The following is a 15,141-nucleotide window of genomic DNA, read 5'->3' as shown; positions in this document are numbered from 1 at the left end:
CATATGGATGTTATCATTGGTAGGTTTTCTCTGCAGAGGCATCCTTAGTTCATATAATCAAGACTTTTGTGGGGGTACTTCTTGGTCATCTGTTCCTCCAGCCTCCCCCCTCCACCCCCTGATTTCCATGTATTGAAAACGGTATATCAAACAAGATGCTGTATCATAATAACTCTAATCCCTAATGGAAACTTCTCTAATGTGTTATGTTAACAAACTACTTGATAATTACAAATACAGAGCATATAAGGTGATTTTTTGTTGTTGTTGTTGTTGTTGTTGTTGCATAGGATGCTTGTAAGATACTTATGTACCCTGCTAGAGGTTCTAAATTTAGAATTTAAATATTTATTGTTCAGGTGAACCATTTGTGCATTTGATTCAGGTTCTTCAGCAAGGAATCTAAATATCATATCCTTGAAGGAATTTTAAAGTTGGGTTTCTTCTTGAAAACAGCTCTTGATTTCAACATTAAAAATTTTTTTTAAATGTTTTTATTTATTTTTGAGATAGAGTGTGAGTGAGGGAGGGGCAGAGAGAGAGGGAGACACAGATTCCAAAGCAGCCTCCAGGCTCTGAGCTGTGAGCACAGAGCCTGACGCAGGGCTCGAACTCACAGACTGTGAGATCATGACCTGAGCTGAAGTCAGACGCCCAACCGACTGAGACACCCAGGCGCCCCTGATTTCAACATTTTAAAAATAGTTATCAGATTTCAAATACATCTTTAATAAGTTCTAGCTTATCCTTGTGTCTGATACTTGCATCACCACAACACAGTGCTTACAGATGAACAGTATTGACAGAAACTGAAAGAACTCTCTTTCACACTGTGTTAAACTGTCTTGTAAGAAGAGTTCTTTAAAATACTTACTTATGTTTAGGAAACTCACAAATTTGGAATTAGATTTCCAAGGAGCCAAATGGCCCAAAAAAGGGTTCATTTTTGTTTTTCAGTAGTAAAATTTAACTGTACATGACTCTTTTATTAAATTATTTGTAGCACACTAGTTTCAGTACAGTGACATTTTTGATTCTGGAGTTTCACGGGATTTCGCATTTAAAATAAGTCATTGTTTATAATGTTGAAATCTTTCAGAATGAAGGATTCTTCATTCAAAAAAGATAAGGACCTTTTATCCCCCCCACTTCTTAGGTGTATTCAAGAGCAAATGACCAAGAACCATGTGGATGGTGGTTGGCTAAAGTTCGAATGATGAAAGGAGAGGTAAGTAATGTTAACGCTTGCATTGTGACTAGTTTCTAGGGAAATAACCTCAACTCTTGGTTTCTGTAAATGCTACTTCAACTCTTAGTTTTGTTTCTAAATGCCTACTTTATAAATAGTTCATCATACATTTAAAAAGTTCATCAGACCATTAATTTTTATTTGTTTTCTGAACTTGCAAACATCAAAGCTGCTCTCCAGGGGTGCACTTCAAACATGTGAGGACACCAAGGTTCATGCTTGTAAGAACATATAATCTAGTTTTAAGGCAAATCAGATTGACGTAACTAAGCTGTACTTAGTATTTGTGCCACAAGGGGGAGGTTCTACTGGTTAAGCTGAGCAAGGCAATTAGAATTTCATTTAAAGCTCATTATTTTTGTTCAGATGGGATTTTAAAAGTATTTTGATGTCTTTTAGTTTTATGTCATTGAATATGCTGCTTGTGATGCCACTTACAATGAAATAGTCACATTTGAACGACTTCGGCCTGTCAATCAAAATAAAACTGTCAAAAAAAATACCTTCTTTAAATGCACAGTGGATGTTCCTGAGGATTTGAGAGAGGCGTGAGTAGTTTTGTTTACTACTGAATTGCTTTGTGAATTAAGAGGATTTTTTAGTGCTACAAAAATCTTTTTTTCCCAAATACCCAATCAGAAACTTGATAGAAAATCTTTTTAATAAACAAAAGTTTTAATGGGTAGTGTTGAAATGAAAAACTTAGTTTATGTTATAATTGCCTTCTGAATTTAATCTGTTATTTAAGTCTTAAATATGAATTCCTCTCTAGGTGTGCTAATGAAAATGCACATAAAGATTTTAAGAAAGCAGTAGGAGCATGCAGAATTTTTTACCATCCAGAAACCACACAGCTAATGATACTGGTAAGATAATTCCATATTTTAAGGTAGTCAATGGATATTTTCCGGATTTTATAATTAAGTATTTCAAAAGATAAAAGCTAACTTGGTACAATAGTGAATTTATTAATCCATGTGGGAGAAAAATTTTTACAGCTATAAAATGTTAAATTCTTTTGTGGAATTAGGAGGAAAAAATACGACATTCTTAACAACATGAAATTATTAACATGTGGGATCCTGGATCCTTCTGTCTCCACCAATCATAATTTGAATAGCAGAACTAAATAATATGGGAATTCAGAAAAGAGTAAGATTACTCGTGGAAGAGGGTATGGTGGGTGAGGAGAGAAGTGTAGTAGTTGAGAATCAAGGAAGGCTCTATGTGGAAGCCCTTTGTATTATCTTGAAAAATAAGATTTTTTGAGTGATTAATTTGTTTGTTAATAGTCTGCCAGTGAAGCAACTGTGAAGAGAGTAAACATTTTAAGTGACATGCATTTGCGAAGTATTCGTACGAAGTTGATGCTTATGTCCAGAAATGAAGAGGCCACTAAGCATTTAGAAGTAAGTGGGTTTACTTAAAAGATTTTTTGTGTGTCCCACTTAGTTTCATAAGTATATTATTCATAAGTATATTGAGTTCCCTGGCTCAAACTACTTGACTGTTAGGTAAGGCAACTTGGGACCTGTTCTGTGGCTAATACTAGGAGTCATTGTGTCTATAGAACAATTGTTTTTTGTTACTTTCCCCAAATATAGCCTTCTGTTTGCTAAATGCCTGTTGAGTTTTTTGTTACGACTGAGGTAACAGGTGCTAAAAGAACTTAGAAACACATTAGGGATGTCCAGTAGAAAACTATATTGCTAGTTTTTCTTTATTCTGTCCTTACCGTTTTTTAGTGCCCTGTCAGCTGTCAGTCATAACACACTTCCATTAGTAAGTAGTTCAGTTTAATAACTCTTATGTAAGAGGAGAGGAGGACACATAGCATGTAGTTTTTAAAAGGAGCCTGTTGTTGGCTTTTCTATCCCATCCTAAGGTACTCCTCTCTTTTCTCCTGCTCTTCACTGGCCCACTGTTAGGAGAACCCAACATACATTCAAATCTTTTAGAAATTGACGTTTGTTTAGGACGAATTTGTGCATACCCTTATTAATTTAAAAGTTCCAAATAAGGGATATGTGACTGTGTTGTGAAAAATGAATCCTCTGAATTGGGGAACTCGTTGTATCAGTAATTCCAGAACATTGTTTTAGAATTACTATTTTCTGTGATCGTGACTAAATAGGCTGATCAAACTCTTTTTCCCCCTATTACATGATGCCAAATGAGTATCCTTTATATATTTTTTCTTAGTTCTTTTTTTTAATTATGGTAAGATCCAACATAAAATTTACCATCTTAGCCATTTTTATTTTTTTTTTTAGTTTATTTATTTTGAGAGAGCGCCTGAGTGGAGGAGGGGCAGCAACAGAGGGAGAGAGAGAATCCCTAGGAGCTTGAACCCACAAACCATGAGATCATGACCTGAGCTGAAATCAAGAGTTGGATGCTCAACCAACTGACTGAGCCACCCAGGCACCCCTCATTTTAACCATTTTTAAGTGTGCAGTTCAGGAGTGTGAAGTATGTTCACATTGTTAATCAACCAGTTTCCAGAACTTTTCATTTTGCAGAACTGAAACTATACCTGTTAAACAACTTCCGTATCCCCTTCCTCCCAACCTCAGGCAACCACCATTCTACTTTTTGTTGCTATAAATTTAACTACTCTAGAAACCATGTAACTGGAATCATACAGTATTAGTTTTTTTGTTAACTGGCTCATGTCATTTAGCACAATGTTCTCAGTCCACATTGTAGCGTGTGTTAGAATTTCCTTCTTTTTTTTTTTTCTTTTTCTTTTTTTTCTTTGAGAGACTGAGAGAGAGAAAGCACGAGCAGGGGAGGGGCAGAGAGAGGGAGACAGAGAATCTGAAGCAGGCTCCAGGCTCTGAGCTGTCAGCACAGAGCCTGATGTGGGGCTTGAACTCACAAATTGTGAGATCATGACCTTAGCCGAAGTTGGGACGCTTAACCGACTGAACCACCCAGGCCCTCCTAGAATTTCCATTTGAAGACTGAATCATTTTGTATGCGTATATCATTTTGTTTATCTGTTCATTCAGTTGACATTTGGTTTACTTCTACTTCTTGACTGTTATGAGTAATGCTGCAAACCGATGTGTAAAAAACTTTATTTTTAATCTTTTGTAATAAGTTCTGACATACCTCTTTTACTAGTGCACAAAACAACTTGCGGCAGCTTTTCATGAGGAATTTGTTGTGAGAGAAGATCTAATGGGCCTGGCAATAGGAACACATGGTAGTAACATACAGCAAGCTAGGAAGGTTCCTGGAGTTACAGCTATTGAGCTAGATGAAGATACTGGCACATTCAGAATCTATGGAGAGGTAAGCTATTGTCTGACCCCACCTTGGGTAACTTAGAGCATAACTATTGTTTGATTGTATTTTCTCTGGAATTTCAGTTTCCCAGTGATAAAATACTTAAAAATCAGTCAGCCCAAGTAATCATTACATGCATGGAGGTGGGTTAAAGAGGATATTGTATTATATGGGGCAACGAGAGATTTACTGAGTATTTAATATGTACTGTTTTCTGAAGTTTCTTAACCCAACTGCTTCTGATTTTAACTCCCGATTTATGTGCATTATAAATAATGCACTTTGTTTTGAGGGCTTCCTACATGTCAGGCGCTGGTATTTATAAATAGCATGTAGTAGAGGAGCCTTTTTCTTTTTCTTTTTCTTTTTTTTTTTATTTTTTAAATTTTTTTAGCGTTTATTTTTGGGAGAGAGTGCAAACGAGGGAGGGGCAGAGAGAGAGGGAGAGACAGAATCTGAAGCAGGCTCCAGGCTCTGAGCTGTCCGCACAGAGCCCGATGCAGTGCTTGAACCCACAAACTGCAAGATCATGACCTGAGCCCAAGTCAGATGCTTAACTGACTGAGCCACCCAGGTGCCCCAGGAATTTTAATGATCATAATCAGTAGGTGCTTTTTAAAAAATATGTCTGCACAAAAATATCTTTTTAAATAATTTCTTATGTTGAGAATAAAAAAACTGCACAGACAGTATAGACAGTGTGAACAATTTGGTTATTTTAAACTTCATTTATTATGAGAGTGCATGAGTGTGAGACGGGTGGGGGAGCAGAGAGAGAGGTTGAGAGAATCCCTGGCAGTCTCCGTGCTATCAGTGCAGAGCCTAGTAATGGGCTCGATCTCACGAAGTATGAGATGATGACCTGAGCTGAAATCAGGAGTTGGATGCTTAACCCACTGAGCCACCCAGGTGCTGCCCCATGAACAATTTGTTTTTAGCATTCACCTGAAGAAATAACATGCGAGTGTAGAACAAATACATTTAGGATAAGGCTAAAATTTGGCTAACATGATAAGTTTAACTCTTGCTGTTTTATTAGGAGTTTAAAAGGGCTTAGAAGAGATTTTTTTTTTTTAAAGAGATGTTGTAATAGTATACTTTCTCCTAGGCTTTTTATAATTCTTTTTTTTTTCTTAAGTACTTCATGAATTTTTTGACTTAAAATGTCACATTGATGGGCTGAGCAGAATCTTGTACTAGAGCATAATAATTCAGAGCTTCTCATTTCTTTGTTTTTATTTTGGGTTGGGGTTTTCTTTAGGATTCTTTTTTATGTTTATTTTTTCCTCGTTCTGCAGAGTGCTGATGCTGTAAAAAAGGCTAGAGGTTTCTTGGAATTTGTGGAGGATTTTATTCAGGTTCCTAGGAATCTTGTTGGTAGGTACTTCTACTAACTATTAAATAAGTTAAATGTTAGTAATTATATACAGTGATTTAATGGAGATTTAATGTTTCTGATAACCATATTTTATAGTTACGGGAACATTTGATAGGGGTACTTTTCATTTTTTAGTAACATTGTGTGTGTCTTGTATCTCATTATCCTATTAAAAAAGTAAAGGAGTTTTCTTCTGTACAGAGTGACTCACTGATAAGATCCATGATTTTTATAACAGTTTGTCATTAAGTTTTTTAAAAGCCGTTTCATCCCTTGGGCTTTATCTTCTTATTCACTTAATGTCTTTTTATCCTTCATATGTCCATCAAAGTTGTCATCGTAATTTTTGAGAAGGTGTTTGTGATATTTCTTTTGTTTAGTGCAGAAGAAAAAGTAAGAGTGGACTAACAATAGGGTAATAAACTTCTACACAGTAGGCCCTGAATAAATAATAATTGGTTGTTGCAAAGGCATAGAATAAGGTAAGAAGTCATGGGCAGGAGAAAAGGATGGTGATTGTGATAGAGGGGAGTTTTCACTACTAAGTTTCTGACACCATTAATGAAAATTGTACCCATGGCTTATTAAGATAGTGACAAAACTTTGAGATTCCTCCCTCGCCCCGAAATTTTGAGTTTGAAGCTGTTTTATAGTTTGGGATGAGTTGTTTAATAGCTTTGGTATTAAATCCTCTACATCTGTGCCAACTGTCCTTTTTAAATGCTATTTAGGACAAATGGGGAAATTTTTGTCCTGTATTAAATAGTGATTATCCTAAACGTTTAATACAAAAATAAGCATTCACAGAAAGCAGAGATGTTTAGAGGAGGGGCTTGAGTTTTTGTCCACTGTTGTGGTTTTTTGACGTTACTGAAACAGAGCCCCTTGGGCTTCATTTATATTTAATTAGGCTTGTTATGCCTTTAGGAAATGATTTCTTGCTATAGGTGTTCTATTTTTCAAATACTGTTAAAAAAAAAAATAGCTGGAGAAAATATTTAAAAAGATGTTTGTTTTGACCAGTAACAAGTTAATATACCCTGGGACAAAAGTCTACAGCACAATAACTTGGGCAGTTTTCTTTGTTTTCAACTATCTGTTTGCTTCTAGCTCTGCCTAAGCATTTGGATAGGTATGACATACTGCTGATTAAGTTAATTCCATTTTATTTGTTTTTATTCACTGTAGATTGAACTGAAAAGACGAGTTTAGATGTCAAAATTGAGTCTAAGCTTGAAGGGTTTTGTATAATTCTAATAAACAATACACAAAATATAATCAGATGTTTATTGTCAAATGAAATCACCTTCAAAAAGCTGCTTTTGAAAATGATTCCCTGTTTTGTTTAAATCACAATTATTGACATCCATCAGCACTAACATTGTGGTTGCTGCTTCACAGAACATAATTTAACTTTGGTTTCTTCACTTGTAAAAATGATCTGGCTATGAGTGTGTGCATGGGAATCAGGGTTTTTCCAACCCAACAAGTATGTAGAAGATAGCCTTGGTCTTCTAGAATTTGTGGTAGTGTTAATTTTGAGTAAAAATTCCTGATATTTCAGAAATAACAAAATTGGATATATTTGTAGTTCTCTGGTTCTTTTGTTTATTCATTTATCTGTGCAATGATATGAGTGTGTCATGTCTCTTTTTACTCTGTCTTGGTTGGCTTTGGTGATTTGGATTATTTGGGACTCTTCAGAAAATATATATTAGCAGCAACTGTTACATTAGTGAACTGTTACATTAGTGAAATACTCAGTGTGAAGATTTCTTGGTTGTTGTGTATAATAATGCTACGTTTTGCTTCAAAATGTTTTATGGGTGAAGCAGTCTTTTGAAAAATAGTAAATTCTTAGTCAAAGTGAAAAAGAAAAAGTGGACTGAGGAGTAGAAGGGAATGAGGACTTCTTGGTGGGTAAGTTCAAGAGAATTTCCTTATACATTCAGGTTCCAAGAATTCTAGACCCTGATCATTCCCACCCTTCCTAAGTCTAAAAGAAAAATACTATGTGGTCATTGATTTAAAGTGAATTGAAACCTTTCGCCTCCTGGAAGCCTTCCTTAATCACTTCTTTACTCTGTCCCTTCAGCATTTATGCTCAGTGCTCAATTTATACTACAGGTCTGCTTCAGTTTGTCAATATGCTTTGGAATTTAAACTATGGAAATGATCAGTTAAAATATTGACGGTCTCTGGTGGGACTAAATAAAACTTGCAGGTAGGTCCCTGCCACAGACCCCAGAAGGGTGATGGATGTACACTCACCAGTGGTATAGTTCATAGAAGGAAGGGGCAATGAATGATTCTGGGGGAGGGATTATGATATATCAATCTGATTTTTGTTTTTTCGAAAAGACATTTGCTTATTTTTAGCAGGGTCAAGGATGGAGTTGCTGCTTGAGCTTCACTGTGTTAACAATGAAGGTTGCTTTTATATACTGCTGCTAGGGCTGCTCAGAGAAGATCTACATCATGTGAATCCCTTGTCCTACTGTATTTTTTTCTTTTTTACCTGTTCAGTTGCTGCTGCTTTTAAATTCAGGGTTATTAATGGGGAAGGAGGGTTGAGAATAGGGATAGAAAAATCCTGTAATGGTGTCTTTGCTGTATTGACCCACTTGCTGTTGTTCCCATTTATTCTTTAATGGAAACTGTTCTCAAGCATGCAATAGGAAAATTTTCTATTTTAACTCTTTTCAACCAAAATGAATTTATTGTAGAAATAGATTGCTTGATTTAGTTAAAAAAAAAAAAAAACTGGGGGGATTTGGACTTAGTAACTTTTATAAGGAGTGTACACATCTGTTTCATACAGGGAAGGTTACCTGGATATTTACTTCTGTTACCAGGTAACACTGTCCAGTATTGCTTTGGTATTTTGACTTTGCTGTCTTTGTAACTAGCAATTTCCTAAGGGGAAGAGAATCTTCCTTCCCCCCTTTTAGTTTCTGTTTTCGTTATTGGATACTCAATAACTGCTGTTTGACACATTACATGTTAAGTGTGGAGAAGGTAAATAATTTGGAATTTGTGTCTGTATACAGTATTTCATACCTAGGAAGATAGCATACCATGTACATGCTATGTGTATTTGTATAGCCGTGAAATACTTAAAAACTTGGTGAAAAATGTTACAGACATTTCATTGAAGAGAATATTCATTTTAAAAGTATGTTCAAATTATAGGCGTGTTTTGGATGAGTAGCAACTTGAATATGAAAGCAAGATTGAATTTGTTAACTTAATATATAATAAACAAATTGTTATGATTAATGCCAAAATAAAAGTGTTTGTTTTGCCTTTATTTGTATATCTAAGCTTTTGGAATGGGTTGCATTGGTATTTTAAAAATACTGAAAAATGACATAGAACATGTTTAGTCTTTGAAAATATCTTAACATGTGAGCAGTATTGTCAATCCTAGCTAACTATAGCCTTAAGAATTCTAAAGAGAAGGGAAGTTTCAGACCAAGGATAAAAATTTCTCAGTAGTTTTCAGGATGAATATATTGAGATTAAGAAGATGGAACTATGCTTGGTTTTTAAAAATTTGATAGCAAGTCAAATTATTTGGGAGATAGTGTTGGAAGGATAGCAGTACTGATTTTTAACTTATTGCTATCTTTTTTCTCTTATTAAAGGAAAAGTAATTGGAAAAAATGGCAAAGTTATTCAGGAAATAGTGGACAAATCTGGTGTGGTTCGGGTGAGAATTGAAGGAGACAATGAAAATAAACTACCTAGAGAAGATGTAAGTATTCAAAATGTAATTTGGTTTGAGCTTTGCCTGTTTTTCTTTCTTTCTTTCTTCTTTCTTTTCTTTTTTTTTTTTTTTCTTTTCTTTTCTTTTCTTTTCTTTTCTTTTCTTTTCTTTTCTTTTCTTTCTTTTCTTTCTCTCTCCCTCCCTCCCCCCTTCTTTCCTTTCTTCTTTCTTTCACCATGTTCTGTTCTTGGCTGACTTACAATGTTATTTTATATTTTGGAAATCATTTTGGTGAGTTGTATGTAGTGAAGTACTTCCACTCTGATAACAGTGGGTTTTTTTCTTTTAAAAAATTTTTGTCCCTTACCGTATTGCTTTACATACTTAGAAAATAAGTCATCTTTCAACGTGGGCTTTGAGATCTCATTTGGTTTCTTAGTACTTCAGTAAAAAACCCCATTTTTGATAAAAAGACTTCAATTTGATAATTTCAACAGTTATTTTTTGTACTTAACAAGAGGATAGAGCTGTAAAATTTGATACTCTGACAAAAGTTTGTTTTAAAGGAATTCTTAGTAAATAACTGTGTACTTGACCCTTTTTGGAATCTGAAAGCCCTGATTATTTCTTAATTGAAATCTTTAAGGTTTTATGTTGCTATTCTTTTCAAAAAAATTTTTTTTTTATTTTTTAATGTTTATTTTTGAGACAGAGTATGAGTGGGGGAGGGGCAGAGAGAGAGAGGGAGAAACAGACTCTGAAGCAAGCTTCAGGCTCTGAGCTGTTAGCAAAGAGCCTGCCATGGGGCTCAAATCCACAAACCCTGAGATCATGACCTGAGCTGAAGTCAGATGCTCAATCAGTTGAGTCACCCAGGTGCCCCTTTGTTGCTATTCTGACAACAACTTTCTGAAATTCCTTGTTCAGTCCCTTCTCACATGTTAATGTTTTGTCTATACTGCACTTCCTTACACATCCATCCCTTTAAGGATCTCTTAACTGGGTGGCTCCAGTGTCTTAAACTTTGTATGCTTGTGAATATAAGGTAAGCATTTTCTTCCAAATTATCTCCTAGAAAACAGCTTTAGTTTTGCAGAATAGATTATTGCTTGAAGAGTTTGTTAGCCTGTTGGGAAAAACCACCTCTTTAAAAAAACAAAAACAACTGTAGTCAAAGGAGTCCTCATGTGTTGGATGTTGTAAAGATGCCTATTGAAGAGCCATTTCCTTTATTCCCTTTAATTAGAATGTAGAGGCAAAAAAAAAAAAAAGGAAAAACACATGACTTAGAGAAATGAGTAGTTGGTGGCTCAAATTGGTTTCATGCCTACACTGCTTCCAAAGTTGCTTTAAATTTCAAGTAAATTTTACTTTTTAAGCAACCCTACCTCCCATTGCCTTTGAGAGGGGGATTAAAATCAAGGTGTCATAGTATTGGAATTTGTACTTTTCCCCTTTATATTTAATGTATAAAATAATCCATTTGGCATACAACCACTGCCTAAAAATTGGTTTGACTATCAAGATGTGTATTGGTTAGGGCCATTATAGGAATCCAGTGTAAATTTCTTAGTTTTATCTACTTACTTATCTGTTCTTCTCTTAGCTTGACTTACCTCTAGTTGCTTTCTAGTATTTAACATTTTCTTGTGGGGCACCTGACTAGCTCAGTCGATATACATCAAGCAACTCTTAATCTCAGGGTCAAGAGTCCAAGCCGCATGTTGGGTGTGGAGCCTACTTAAAAAAAAAAAAGAAAGAAAAATCTTGTTGCAGGCTGACTCTTTTAGGTCTTTCTTATAAATAAGAACTTCACCGTACTATATACTGTTTGTAGTTTTGGTCAGTGTCACCCCTATTTCTGTGCCAGCGTTAAGAAACTTATATGCTTACAGAAACCAAGCAGATTATTAAATGATGAAGCAGGTTGGGTTATACAAGACCAGGGATAGGGGAGTACACGGTCCATTTCTATAAAAGAAACAGATGCTGCTTAGCTTTTATCTGGTTGCCATGTGCGAATGTATGTGTTATGTGTTGCTATATCTTTGGTATTAAGAGAAGCTAGAAACCTATAATAATGTGTAAAATTTAAAAATTTTCAAAACATTGCATTTTAAGTCAAATCTGAAGGTTGGCATTCACTTATTTGGGGCTACCATTTCATAAGCTAAATCCTGTGGCCAACTCTGTTTATGGCTTGTTTACTCTGAAGTCCTTGGTGACCCACCTTTAGCCTGAGAGGGTCTTTTTCTATCTCTATCATAGCAATTATTATCTGTGTAATTGAGTATTTAATGGTTTTTCTCTCAATCTTCTGTTTATTATCTTAACCTCACCAAGCCACATTATGGACTCTGAATCAAGAAATGAAATCTGAATTCTCATATTCTCTACTCTAGCCCAATGAATTGTATAGGGTTAAGTGCTTGATAAATATTTTATATCAATTTTTAACATTGGGTTTGAGGGGTGCCTGGTTGGCTCAGTCAGTAGAGCATGTGACTCTTGATCTCAGGGTCCTGAGTTGAAGCCCCATGTTGGTGGATTTGAGTTTTTCACTGAAAAATAAATAATATTTATATACAAGTTAGACTAGCACGGAAGGGTATAGTGTGAAAAACAAATGAGTGTCTGTGTTCTGTCCATATCTCTCCTCTCTCCATTGTGTCTAATAGATTTTAGATGGTTGTTGGTTGCCTTTTTTATGTCTTTGTTTTGCTACTAAAAACAGTGCTGCAGCAAACATCCTTTACAACTGGAGAGTAAATTCCTGGAAGTGGATTTCTTAGATCAAAGGGTAAAAGATATTTAAATTTTTAGATCTTCTTAGTTTCCCACACACCACACATTCCTTCTACCAGTGTAGGAATTATGTCTATTTTCCACATACTTGCCACCAGTTTGTTTGTTTGTTTGTTTTATAAATGTGGTCTCCAAGCTCAGCGTGGAGCCCAAGAGTCCACTGAGACACCCAGGCACCCCTAGAGCTTTTGTGTTTTAAGGAAGCTAGTCTTTTGTCTTTTCATATTTGTAGTAAATATTCTTTCTTTCTCCTTGATATGTCCCCCCCACCCCCCCGTAAATTTTTTATGCTGTTGGGATTTTTTAAGACTTTTGTTTTATGACTTAAGACATTTGATTTTGCCATGCTTGGCAAGGTCTTTCCTACATGTGGATAATTCAGAAATTCATTTGTATTTCATTTGCGGGGGTTTTTTAAGTATGTAAATTTTCACTCCAGTGGATTTGTGTGTGTGTGTGTGTGTATTAGGAACAGGGATCCTGCTTTATTTTTCCCATGTGCTAGTTGGTAGTCTCAGTGCCATCTATTAAATATAAGTGATCAGTTACTAGTATTTTTAAAAAATCAAGAAATTTCACTGAAAAACTCTTAGAAATCTGTATATTTAGTAATAATCATTTACTCTTCAGATTTTTTATTGTGGCTTTATAGTAGTCATTAAAATATGTTGTAGTATATGTGCCTTTAAGGTTGTGTTTCTGCCTGTCCTTTGGAGGTAGCTAACTGGTGATAGCATCTCATCTTCAGGGTCAAGGCATTGTATTTCTCTTAATTCCTTCCAGATCATCTGTCTGGAATGACTTTCTCTTCTTTACCTACTTGGTAAATTCTATTTGTTTTTAACATTTACTTTAATAATATTCTTAGGAATTCCCAAAGTTTCCATATCTGGGGTGGTGGCATAGTCCATATTCTACTTTAATATTCTTGTGTTTTTTATTGATATCACTAATATTACATAATAAGATTATTGCAGAAATGTTTAGTATCTTTTCTGAGATTGTGATTGCCTTTAGAATAGGGACTTTGTTTTATTTGTCCATTTTCCTTAGTGTAGATTCTGGCAAGTAACATGTAGTTGTTATTTGGAGTTAGGTGACCGGATATGAAATTGGCTGACTGATTTGCTAATTGTATGACTTTGGGCAAATTGCCTTCTCAACTGTAAAAGTGGACTATTTTTTTTAATTGGAGTATTAAAGTTACTTTTTAATGAATATTAAGATACAGATGTAGAATAAATAATATACTCCCAGAAATATAGTATGTGCTTAAAATGTTTTAGATTCCCCCCCCCCCCCGTCCCCCCTTATTAATTCACTTTGCACCCTCTTATATCTGCTTGTGAATTCCAGAGGACAGGGTCAAGACTTCCGTACTTCCTAAGCTTGTTATATTCCCTTTTTTCATGCTCTCTTAAGCCAATCTGTTTAAATAGCTGTTAGGAACTAATTTGTAGAATCAAAATAAGGCAAGGCACTGAAACTGATTGGGTGAGTGTATTTAGGCTTTATACTTATTTTCCTTAGCCATTAAGAAGCTGGAAGTGTACTACTTCATAAATTCAGCAAAGTTAATCCTGTGATTTGCTTTAATAGTGGTGACTAAATATTTGCCCATATTAGTAATTCCTTTATATTGTGTAAATGTTTGTATTCCTTAGGTGACACTTGTGTTAATGGTCAAGAAGCACTCCCTCCAATACACAGACGTTAACGGTTTTGTTATGTGCCCTTGTCAGGGATAATCTAGGTGATGTACTTGACCATTTTAAAGCCATCACCACCAAGGTGAGGTATCTAGTCTGTAAATTCATACCAGTTCAAGGAAAATGTCTTTAAAAGGTGGTTTGTATACAGAGAAAGATTGAATTAGAAATTAGAAAATCTGATACAAACTGGTATTTTAAAAGTAAAAATTTAAAATTTAAAATTTTAAATCGCTGTTTTAGAAAAGTTTTCCAAATTATACATTGGTATGTCACATTTATACTAGAACTTTGTTAAAATATTAAATACTGAAGACATTGTGTTTTCTTACAGGGTATGGTTCCATTTGTATTTGTTGGCACTAAAGAAAGCATCGGAAATGTGCAAGTTCTTTTAGAGTACCATATTGCTTATCTAAAGGTTTGTATGCTGTTCCACATTCATGTCATTGTTGCTTCATATGTTAAACTAAAGGTTACATCAATTTTATATTCATGTTAAATTTCAATTCTTTATTTTAAAATAAATTAATTTAATTTAATCAAGCTTCAGATTTACCCTGTTTTTCTACATGAGAATTTAAAAGTAAAAAGTCCTTTAAAATTTTTAAAAATTTAAAGTCCCATAATAAAATGATGGGCTTTATGCACGTTGTTTCTCTTTTTTCTGAACTGTTATATTTCTTTCCTTACTCTTTAGGAAATGATCATGCTTGTGTTCCTATAATGTGACTGTCATCACTTTATGTATCTACCTGTGCTACACTGAAACCATTTTATTTTACCTTGATGTTTTAGGTGCAAATAGGGCAGAGAACTGGGAGTGAAAATGTGCTTTCTTGGTAACTTTGGTGTTCTCTGAATCAGATGCACTACCCTGTAGACCTCATTTGATCTTAACCATTGTTTCTAATATAATCTATTTGAGTTGATAAAGAGCAAGGGTTTTAGGAAAATGCCCCATAAGTTACTAAAAGTTACAATTGTTATTTTTTTT

General features: G+C 34.8%; 1 protein-coding gene across 5 annotated transcripts in view; it reads left to right on the top strand.

Annotated features, from left to right (window-relative positions):
- FXR1 (FMR1 autosomal homolog 1) overlaps positions 1-15,141 on the top strand; it is a 60,544-nt gene that overhangs the window by 31,640 nt on the left and 13,763 nt on the right. For all 5 annotated transcript variants that reach the window (XM_042903566.1, XM_042903568.1, XM_042903567.1 and 2 more), the window contains exons 4-11: positions 1,157-1,228; positions 1,649-1,797; positions 2,022-2,115; positions 2,542-2,658; positions 4,379-4,549; positions 5,842-5,920; positions 9,569-9,678; positions 14,479-14,565. In XM_042903566.1, coding sequence (XP_042759500.1) covers positions 1,157-1,228; positions 1,649-1,797; positions 2,022-2,115; positions 2,542-2,658; positions 4,379-4,549; positions 5,842-5,920; positions 9,569-9,678; positions 14,479-14,565 — 879 coding nt within the window. The remainder of the gene's footprint in view (positions 1-1,156; positions 1,229-1,648; positions 1,798-2,021; positions 2,116-2,541; positions 2,659-4,378; positions 4,550-5,841; positions 5,921-9,568; positions 9,679-14,478; positions 14,566-15,141) is intronic.

This window comes from Panthera leo, chromosome C2 (genome assembly GCF_018350215.1).
Source record: "Panthera leo isolate Ple1 chromosome C2, P.leo_Ple1_pat1.1, whole genome shotgun sequence".
Taxonomy (NCBI): domain Eukaryota; kingdom Metazoa; phylum Chordata; class Mammalia; order Carnivora; family Felidae; genus Panthera; species Panthera leo.
This window is presented reverse-complemented; position numbering and strand designations above follow the sequence as displayed.